Consider the following 11,544-nt stretch of genomic DNA (forward strand, 5'->3'; position numbering starts at 1 on the left):
GAAGCAAACATGTTCCTCTTATGAAAGCAAAAAAAAAACACGCTTTTTTTCCTTTTCGAGAGGCACAAATGTGACTCTCATGGAAGCAAAAAAGAAACTCTTTTTGTGTTTTTTTAATCTCCAAAATCTTGTGAAAACCTGGCGGAAACTGAAAAGCCAAAAAAGCCATCTAAACCCTGAAAACACATACAATTTTTTTCAAAAATAAAATTCTAAGAGAGTGCCCAAAAGAAACACGTGGCGACGGCTGAGAGGGCGCGAAGTGATACGATGTCAGCCCACGGGGACATATCGGGTGCACCAACGCAATTGGTGCTACCGACGCACTGGTCCCCCGTTGCACATTAAAAGTGTTAGAAAAAATCTGACAAAAATTTAGTGCATTAACACAACACCAATGTATATTGTCACAAAAATTCCAATTAAAATTTGAACAAAATATGTATGTGGCAACCGTGTGACAGATTGCAAAACTACCACATGGTTCCCAAGCCCTTCGATCGGCATCCCAGGCACGATCCTCTTTTCCCGTTTTCTGATTTTGCATATCCCGGTCATGTTCCTCCCGTCTTCCTCCCCCACGCCTAGCCGACGGCGCCTTACTCCACTTCCTCTTCCCGGGCTTCAAACCTGAGCCTGCGGCCGTGTCTGGACCCAACGCCTCATCATGCCCCAGACAGATCCATTCCCTGGCGCCCGCCCCAGCGAGCGCCTCTTCATCCTGCCCCCCGCGTGACTCCTACCGCCGCACGCCCACACCTTTTCTCAATCCCTCCGACGCGGCCCGCTCCACCAGTCGGCGCCCAGCCATGGCGGCGCCCAACGCGGGTGGCTTCACCGGCCGGAGTCCCCCGGTGAGGTGAAAGGCCGGGGATTTTTGTCGGGAGCATGGCTCATGCATGTAGGCGAGAGACAGGTATGGACCTCGCCCTGAAACCGAACAGAGGCGAGGACAATGTCGGGGCCAGGCGAGCTGCTGCGACGCTGCAGAGGGAGATGATGGTGTGGGTTGTCATGGAGAGGAAGGGCGGGAGTGGCGGCAGCGACACCGATGACCAGGCGGCCATGACCAGGGGACGTTCCAATCTTTGGCGACTTGGTCTCTTTGACCTCTCCTACTTCGCCGTTCCACAAGCTGATTCCATTCTTCTGCAAATGCATATACTGCTCTTTCTTGAGGTTGCTCTGCTCTACTCAGGTCTCTGTGATGGATTTCTCTGAAGTTTAGGTTTCTCCGTCTTTCAAATAGGTGTTTGTTTTCAGAGCATTACTATTTGTTCAACCGAGAGTCTTGTCTTCCTGGTTGATGGTACCATCAAGATTAATAAAAGAAGCTGGGCTATGGATTTGGACCTCTCGTTCTGCATGATTTTGTTTCCTCCAAGGCGACTCAAGATAATGCGATTTCTGAATCTACTGAAGTCTGAACTATTTGTCTGTTTGTGCCTAATGGTGAGATGGCATATGCTAATATGCAGATGATGAGTGTCCCTTACATGTACCTAATCTTGTCAATGCTAAAAAGATCAGTAGGGAGCAGATCAACAATGTAAATATCAGCACTTTGCAATGTGCTCCTCTGGTTATTACAGTAGTAGTAAAGACAAAATCATAACACTCATTTGGATGTGTAACATGCATCTTTTTTTGGATCCATGATGATGAATCGCTGCTGTTTTTGGTTCATGCATGACATGGCTTGCAGCTCCAGTACCGTACCTAGTTCATGAAAATATACCACCGTGTAACTTCTGTGTAAATATGACGGTACTGTACAGGCCACAAAGCTCATAAATCAGGTACAAACATCTGGTAATTTTTTGCCTAGGAAAAAATTGTTTAAAAATTTACCCCGGTAACTTCTATGTAAATACCTTGATAATATGCACAGTACCGATATGATAATTTGCACACGAACACCTTGGTAACATTTTGGCCCCGAAGGAAAAAAGATATCAAAAATATACTCCCGGTAACTTCTGTGTAAATAGCATGATTATATACACATTGTATGCGTAGTAACTTACTTAGCCTACGTATAACTTTTGCTCTAGAAAAAAATTGTTTAAGAACCCCCATCCTAGTAAATTCCGTGTTACGTGTGTAAACTTTGGGCCAGGGAAAAAAGTTGTTTAAAAACATATCACGGTAACTTATGTGTAAATACGTTGATAATATGCACACCACATATATGATAACTTGCACATGAACACCCCGATGAATTTTTAACTCTAGAGGGAAAATTGTTTGAAAACATACCCCGATAATTTCGGTGTAAATTGTATGCTAATATACGCATCACAGACTCGATAACTCACGGACAAACACAATGGTAATGTTTTTGACCGAGAAAAAGTAGTTGAAAAAATACCTCATAACTTCTGTGAAAATAGCACGGTAATATATGAAACACATACTCGATAACTCACATACAAACACCGTAGTAACTTTTTTTGACAGGGAGAAAAACTTGTTGAATAATATAACCTCAGTAACGTACATGATAACTTAGTACACACATTGTGGTAACCTTTTAGACCGGGAGAAAAGAATTGTTGAAAACATATACCCCAGATAACTTATGTGAAAATAACATAATAATATACGAACTACATGCTCGATAACTTACGTATAACAACGCGGTAATTTTGACCAAAAGGAAAATAGTTCTTGAAAAACATACTCTCTTCCTCATGGTAACTTATGTGAAAATAGCACGGTGATATGTGAACCATATACCCGACAACTTACGAGAAACACCACGGTATTTTTTGAGAGAAAAGGTTGTTCAAAACATACCCCGGTAACTTATGTGAAAATAGCACGGTAATATAGGAACCACATATCCGATAATTTACGTACAAATACCACGGTAACTTTTGACCAAGGAAAAAAAGTTGTTGAAAAACATCCTCCAATAAATTATGTGAAAATAGCATGGTAATATATGAATCACTTACCTGATAACTTAAGTACAAACACCGCGGTAATTTTTGACAAGGGGGCAAAAGTTGCTAGAAAATATAACCCTGATAACTTATGTGAAAATACCACGGTAGGTTGCATATTCCAGGCATGCTAACTTATGTAGCCGAGGTGTGATAACTTCTGATTCAAAAAAAGTCGTTGGAACATACCAACATGGGATCTAGTTTCGAAGATTTCATCACGATAAATCTTTTATGTGAATACGATTTTTACATCGAACCGACGGTTTGAGCTACAAAACATTTTAAAATTTTAAAACAAGGAAAATCTAGGATGAGATCTACTTTTTTGTCTTCTAGTGATGCATGTAATTAGAGAAAAGAATACACGTGGAATAAGAGTGATTCATCCTAATAATACAATTATGCATGTATTTAGATGGAAGAAAGGTGTGTGGTACTTTTAGCTATATGGCACACGTGTGCCAAATATCAAGGTCCAAATTTGAAACATTTTTCGAGATATAAAAATAATAATTTGACATTGAATAGTATATAACACAAGTTGAGCTTTAGTTTAGGCCCATTAGCACATTGATGTTAAATTTGTCATTTTTATCTAAGCAATGTTGTGAACTTTGATTTGAATTTTTATGACAACATACATTGATGGTGTGTCAATTGAATAATTTCTTGTGAATTTTTTAAAACTTTTTAATGTGCAACAGGGACCGATGCACCGGTACTACCAATTGCCCCGTGCATCAAATACGTTCCCGTCAGCCCACCCCTCAGTTAGTTGCTCTCACGATTCGTTTGTTCTAGACCTGCTCGGATCCGACACATTGGAGTCCAAAGAAAATCGGTGTAGTAACCAAACCACCTTCCCTGTGCTAATTCGGCCTTGCAACTATACCTGGCCATGGGCAGCCCGGCCCGGGCGGCCCGACCTTGTTCATGGACCGGGCTCGGGCCTAAATTTTGAGCCCGAAGCCCGGGCCGGGCCGGGCCCGGGCCCGTCAATTTCACCATTTAAGGAAGAGGCTCGGCCCGTGGCCCGAGGCCCGACGGGCTTTTAGTGTGATGGGCCGGTCTTGGACCCGATTTTTAGGCCCGACGGCCAGGCTCGGGCCTGGGTTTTTTTGCGTCAGGTTTTGGTTGGCCCGGCCCGAGGAATGGCCAGGTATACTTGCAACCTGCTACGTACGCGTTTCAAAACAAAACCTCTTACGAACGCTGACTGGAATCCGATCGCAACTCTACCAGCCCCGATCCTATATACTACATCGCCGGGGCCGACGCATCAGCCTCCCGAAACACGCAACACGAGCCAAGCCAGAGCAACTCGTACCGTCGTGCGCACTCTCGCCGTGAATCCATAGCTCTCGATCATCGACTGTCGACGACCTACCAAGACAAGCGCGACACCTGCGCGACCATGGCGGGCGGCAGCAAGGCCGCGGCCGCCGTGGCCGTGGTCTTGGCCTTCCTACTTTCGCCCTCGCCTCGTCAGCAGCAGCCGCCGCACCCGACATGTCCATCGTCTCGTACAACTCGGCGCACGCCGTCCGTGGGCTGGAGCGGACGGAGGCCGAGGTGCGCGCGATGTACGACCACTGGCTGGCGCGGCACGGCCGCTCGTACAGTGCACTCGGCGAGTACGACCGCCGCTTCCAGGCGTTCTGGGACAACCTCAGGCTCGTCGACGCCCACAACGCCGACGCCGACGCCCACGGGTTCCGCCTCGGGATGAACCGCTTCGCCGACCTCACCAACGACGAGTTCCGCGCGGCCTACCTCGGCGCCATCCCGAGCGGCCAAGGCCGCCACGCCGTCGGCGAGAGGTACCTCCACGACGGCGCCGAGACGCTGCCGGAGTCCGTGGACTGGAGGACAAAGGGCGCCGTGGCGCCCGTGAAGAACCAGGGCCAGTGCGGCAGCTGCTGGGCGTTCTCGGCGGTCGGCGCGGTGGAAGGCATCAACAAGATCGTCACCGGCGACCTGGTGACGCTGTCGGAGCAGGAGCTGGTGGAGTGCGCGAGGAACGGGCAGAACAGCGGGTGCAACGGCGGGATGATGGAGGACGCGTTCGACTTCATCGCCCGGAACGGCGGCATCGACACGGAGGAAGACTACCCCTACACCGCCAGGGACGGCAGGTGCGACCTCGCCAAGAGGGGCCGCACGGTGGTGTCCATCGACGGCTTCGAGTCCGTGCCCGAGAATGACGAGCTGTCGCTGAAGAAGGCGGTGGCGCACCAGCCCGTGAGCGTGGGCATCGAGGCCGGCGGCCCCGAGTTCCAGCTGTACGAGTCGGGGGTGTTCACCGGCAGGTGCGGCACGGAGCTGGACCACGGCGTGGTGGCGGTGGGGTACGGGACCGACAATGGCAGGGACTACTGGAGCGTGCGCAACTCATGGGGCCCGGACTGGGGCGAGGGCGGCTACATCCGGATGGAGCGCAACGTCACCGCGCGCACCGGCAAGTGCGGCATCGCCATGATGGCGTCCTACCCCGTCAAGAACGGGCCCAACCCGTCACCCAAGCCGCCAAACCCGCCGAAGCCGAAGCCGGTGGCCTGCGACCGCCACAGCAAGTGCCCGGCGGGGAGCACCTGCTGCTGCACCCACGGCGTCAGGAAGACGTGCTTCGTCTGGGGGTGCTGCCCTGCCAAGGGCGCCACCTGCTGCAAGGACGGCGCCACCTGCTGCCCGTCCGACTACCCTGTCTGCAACGCTGAGAACCGCACTTGCTCCAAGGTACCAAACAACGACTATCCAATCTCCAATCTATTCCTCTCGATGTGTTGACTTCTGGGACTAATTTGCATTGCACGAATTTCGTTGAGTTTGTGCTGATATTTTTGCATGGATGTTTTTGGTTTTGTTTGACAGAGCAAGAACAGCCCGTACACCGTGGAGGCGCTCATCCGTACTCCGGCCAAGCGAAGCAGGACAACGACGCTTGATTTAGTGTTCTCCGAATTGGACATCTAGGCTTTTTTTTCCTTATTATTTTTTAGCACATACTCCTTAGTTACAATAGTACTAGGACTAGTATATTAAATTTGTATTAGGACTATATATGTACATACGAGATACGAGAATTTCTACCTTTATTGAAGATCAAACACTCCTTCTATTATTGTCATGACTTAAATTGGGTGTTTAAACAAAATGAATTTATTACAGAAGCCCATCAAAAGTATAAAGCAAGCATAATAAGAATTACATTGAGATCTTTGGACAACCGAACAACCACTACCGCCGTCAGAACAAGTTGCCAAAGCGTTGTTGTCGCCACTCCCCTACCGAACTTTGTCAATGGTAGCCTCCAAGACTTTGTGCACATGGCCGTAAATACCCCACAGTCGTTGTTGTTGAACCATTGAAATGATTTGAAGTACCTGGCACCAAATATTGTCATCGCCCACGCGCGATGATAACCCTAACCTCGCCAATCTCACCATTGTCAACACACGATGAGAGCCCTAACCTCGCCTCCCCAAGAAGACGACATGAATCTATCTCGAAGCTTTGTCCAAATGAATGAACTCAAGGAGGCCCAGAATACTAACTCGAAGATGAAGTGTTGTCATCCACGCGAGTGTCGACCTTGCAAGGACTAAAACCCTTAACCTAAACTACTAGCCAGATCCGAGGCATCGGGATTCTCCTACCGGCCACTGAAATTCTCCTATCGGCCGTCGGAACGATAGGTGAATCCATGTGCTCGCTGAGGAGAGCCTTGAAGGGTGAGTTTGCCCTAACTGCTAAATTGGGTACTTATTCATTAATAGTATGTACGTCATCAGTCATGATGGGAAAATTCATATAAAACCTGGTCGTGGGCTTCAGATATATAGACTAACTCCATTGAGCGACACCTAGCAATACGATTTTTTTTTAAAAAAAACTAGGCGATTTATCCTGGCCCAACCCTTTCCCAAAACTTGATTCCAAGTTTAGTGTGCTCGCCCCAACGGTGATATCATCACGGCAAAGACGGCGGTGACACAACCAGATGGCGGCATTCAATCGCCTGACTCCATTGTCGTCTTGTCAGACTGTTTGAATTTTTCTAGATTGCTTTGGTGCCAAGACCAAGCGAGAGGACTCGTGACACGACAACCAGCATCGTACTTGTCCGACATCAAGAAGCCTGGCCACAACCAGTGGTAGGAGGAGCGTAATTGTGCAGGATTATAAATCCGGACGGAGTTTGACCAAAATGCAATGGAACTTATAAATCCGGACGGAGATAGTACTAGGTAAGTTCTCTATTCAAGAAAACAAAAAGAACAAATTGATCAGAGTGGAATTTGATCTAGATTAATCATGATTTGAACACTATATTTAAGTGCAGGATTTTTTTTAGAAAAAGTAGAGTATTTATTCATTATTGTAATCAATGGTGCGGCCCTACCGGGGGACTCCTTTTTGAAGAAAATAAAAAAGGCAAATATGACCAGAGTTTTTCGGGCCTAGTTTACCCTTCGTATTTTGTGTTGAACTTTGATCGTTAATTTAACTAATAAAATATAACTTTTATATATTTAAAATAATATCATTAAAACTGCTTCAAATACGAATCCGGTGCTATAAATTTTATGGTGTATAACTTATATTTTGCTAGTTAATTTTTTGGTCAAAATTTGACCCAAAATGCACTGGGACTTACAAATCCGGACAGAGATAGTACTCCGTAAGTTCACTATTTGAGAAAAAAACAAATTGATCGGGCTTGAATTTGATCTGGATTAGTCATGACTTGAATACTATATTTAAGCGCAATATTTTTTTATATAAAAAGTGGAGTATTTATTCATTATTGTAATCAATGCTATAGCCCTACCGGGGGAATCCTTTTGAAGTAAATAGAAAGAAAATACAAATAATTTAAACTCCTTCAAATACGAATTATTGTAATCCTTTTGAAGAAAATAAAATATATCCTTTTATATATTTAAAATAATATCATTAAAACTGCTTCAAATACGAATCCAGTGCTATAAATTTTATGGTGTATAACTTATATTTTGCTAGTTAATTGTTTGGTCAAAATTTGACCCAAAATGCACTGGGACTTACAAATCCGGACAGAAATAGTACTCCGTAAGTTCACTATTTGAGAAAAAAACAAATTGATCGGGCTTGAATTTGATCTGGATTAGTCATGACTTGAATACTATATTTAAGCGCAATATTTTTTTTATATAAAAAGTGGAGTATTTATTCATTATTGTAATCAATGCTATAGCCCTACCGGGGGAATCCTTTTGAAGTAAATAGAAAGAAAATACAAATAATTTAAACTCCTTCAAATATGAATTATTGTAATCCTTTTGAAGAAAATAAAATATATCCTTTATGTATTTAAAATAATATCATTTAAACTCCTTCAAATACGAATCCAATGCTATAAATTTTATGATGTATTACCTATATTTTTGCTGCTTAATTTTTTGGTCAAAAGTTTGACCAAAATGCAATGGAACTTATAAATCCGGACGGAGATAGTACTCGGTAAGTTCTCTATTCAAGAAAACAAAAAGAACAAATTGATCAGAGTGGAAATTGATCTAGATTAATCATGATTTGAATACTATATTTAAGTGCAATATCTTTTAGAAAAAGTAGAGTATTTATTCATTATTGTAATCAATGGTACGGCCCTATCGGGGGACTCTTTTTTGAAGAAAATAAGTAAAAGTAAAAAAGAAATATGACCAGAGTGGGATTTGAACCCACGCCCTTTCGGACCAGAGCCTTAATCTGGCGCCTTAGACCAACTCGGCCATCTGATCATTGTGTTTATTTGAACACTAAGTACCCTTTTAATTGTCTTGTCGAACAAAACGAAGACCAGATCTTTTCGCAATAATGATGCCCAACAAATAAACGACGGACCACAACAGAATATGGGCAGCCGTAAATAAAAAAAAAACAGGATATGGGTATGCGAATATCGGCTTGAATCTTGGATGATTCGATGACGCTCTAAAGCCCATCTACTTCGCGATTCCTTTTTTTTCTACACAAGGTAGGATAGACCTTGTTTGCAAAAAAGGTTATTAGTATCCTTTTGCGTCCAAATAAAGGTTATTTTTTGAATTCACAAATAAAGGTTATTAGTACCCGTTTAGGTAATCATCTTTTTTGCTGGGCCTACATATGCTTACATACACGCCATGCACTTGCCCTTATAAACACAACCATGCAGATCCTACATATATGAGCATTTCCGAGATATTGAGCCGGCACAATATCTTAAAATTGATGAATTCATCGGAGATGTCTCGTAGTCGACGGAAACGTCTTTTCTTGAACGAACATCGCCAGAAAATCTATAATAAATCCAGAAAAATGCGACCATTAGTGCCAAGAGGAGTTGAACCTAGTGAGCTAGTTCCACCACAAGAAACATAATCAACAATTTGTGCGGGTCTTTCTATAATCAATATTCTGATTACTCTCGTAATGATGTAAAATCTCAAACCTTTTTGGCTACTAAATTGAGTTTTTTGTTTCCAAAATACATGATATCGTGACTTGGCCAGAGTTGATGGGGCTTGATTGCCAAAGGTAGCGCTACCCTTGAAAAAAGGAGGTAATACTTGTTTCGCTATTGGTTATTCCTACATTACCGTTATTTAGGGCATCTTCAGCCGGCCCCCCAGGATGCCCCCCACGAGCACATTTTGCACGCCGGCGCTTAATTTTTCTCCCAGTCGGGACCCCAAAAGCTCAGTTTTCGTCGGATTTGGCTAAAAATAGAGCCGGCAGTCCCGGGCGAAACCCAGCCCACCGGGGGGCACTTGGGGGTGGAGAGAGAAGATTTTGCATGCGTTTGGCCCACATTCAGCCTCCCACTCCCTCTCTCTCCAACCTTTTTCTCTGCCCGGGCCCGCCTCCCCACCTGTCGCCTCCCCGCCTCGCTCGCCGCCTCCACGCCAGGAACCCGTCATCCTCGTTCGTGTCGCCGCAGCCGAAGGCCATGCCGGGGAGCTCCGTCTTGGCCAGTGTCAAGGACTCGGCGGCCAAGAAGTCGTGGTCCAGGAGGCCAGGAAGCCCTGCGTCGACGAGGCGTGCGACCGTGGTCCAGGCGGCCGGCGACGCTGTGGGCGGGCGCGGGCGGCAAGGCCTGCCACGGGCGGCCCCGGCACCGGGCGCACCGGCCACGGGCAGCCCCGGCCCCGAGCTTGGCGACCACGGGGGCTGCGTCTTTGACGCCGGCGCCGAGGGGGATGGCGCGGCCGCCTTGGACGCGTTCGCCATGGCTGTGGCGAACGGGTCGAAGTCGTGCCCGTGCCCGTGCCCGGCCAGGCCCCCAAGCCGAGGAGACCACATGGCGGACCTGGCAACGAGCCGACCATGTCGACAAGACGACGCTGCCATCGTCTAGCGGACGCGACGGAAGTGGTGGGCTTCAGCGGCCGGATCTTGCCTTCGTCGAAGAGCTCGTCGGAAGCTGATCCGGCTCACGAGCGGCCAGGCGCAGGCGGCCAGACGCAAGCGAGCGCGCGAGCGACTAGGATCCAACCCGTACCCCGCGGGGCACCAACCCGCTGCCGGCTGGGGCGTCGCCCTCGGGGGCGAGGTCGCTGGTGCTGCTCCTCGCCAGCATGCCCGGGTCCGCCGGCGGGCCCGTGTGGAGTAGGCAGCGGGCAGGCGGCAGCATGGCGTGGGGCTTGGGAGGGAGGGAGAGCGGCGCCGGGGCTGTGGCCGCGCGGGCGAGCGGGCTGACGCCGGCGAGCGGGCCGAGGCTGTTGCCGCGCAGTCGAGCGGGAGAGGCTGACGGGGGCGAGGAGGAGTCGGTCGGGTCGCGGGCGCGAGGCTGCAGAGCGGGGCGGTGGCGAGCAGGCGGCGTGCTTGGGCGGTGGGGAGGGGCAACGAGTGGATAGCATTCGACCCCCAGGATAAATTTTTTGCCGGTATCCCCCAAGGGGCAAAAAAAATGCCTCCTAGGGGGCTAAATGGCTGGAGATGCCCTTATGCTCAATATAGTCCTAGCAAGTCTTTTTTGATAGTCTTGCTTACTAGTGTTTCCTTGCGCCATATAAAGTGATTCGCATGTGCTTTTTTAGATAAGTTACATACCCACATTTCACTAAATCAAACAAACTGGTTAACAATCAGTCACCTATTCACCCCTCTAATCAACACCCTTGATCCTTTAAGAATAGATTTCTTGACCTTAAAAAAAGAATAGATTTCTTTTTAACAGATCATTTGTAAAACACCACCTAGAGGAGAAAGAAAACAATTGTAAACAAATGAGACGAGAACTTGTTTGCTCGACACTCTTGCTTATTTATAGTCCAGGCGACTGGGAGCACTTCCTTCATTAACATTACTGAAAAAGACTTTCACCCCGCTTTATAAATAAAGCAAACCACCACAGCCATAAAGAATCCCAGAGGGTACCACACACACACGCAAAGTCACACAACATAGAGTATAATAGGGTTCTGCTAAGGGCACAACTCAAACAAGCCCTGAAAAAGAAAACAAAGACAGAGACATCGCGGCTAAGAAGCTAATCTGGCTCAGGTGGTGGTAGAGGCGGCGGCTAATGCGGCTTGAAGCTACGTCGGTATTTCCCCAAAGAGGAAGG

General features: G+C 47.1%; 1 protein-coding gene and 1 non-coding gene across 2 annotated transcripts; one reads left to right on the plus strand and one right to left on the minus strand.

Annotated features, from left to right (window-relative positions):
* Nucleotides 1-4,256: 4,256 nt before the first annotated feature.
* Nucleotides 4,257-6,016, plus strand: LOC125522418 (cysteine protease 1-like). The gene is given in 3 exon segments (XM_048687483.1): nt 4,257-4,425; nt 4,428-5,687; nt 5,823-6,016. Coding segments are annotated over 3 exon segments (1,422 nt in total). The 5' UTR covers nt 4,257-4,365; the 3' UTR covers nt 5,925-6,016.
* Nucleotides 6,017-8,653: 2,637 nt separating this feature from the next.
* On the minus strand, nt 8,654-8,734 carry TRNAL-AAG. Its single transcript has one exon. It is a non-coding gene; the product is annotated as a tRNA-Leu (tRNA).
* Between the last annotated feature and the right edge of the window lie 2,810 nt (nt 8,735-11,544).

This window comes from Triticum urartu, chromosome 7 (genome assembly GCF_003073215.2).
Source record: "Triticum urartu cultivar G1812 chromosome 7, Tu2.1, whole genome shotgun sequence".
Lineage (NCBI taxonomy): Eukaryota > Viridiplantae > Streptophyta > Magnoliopsida > Poales > Poaceae > Triticum > Triticum urartu.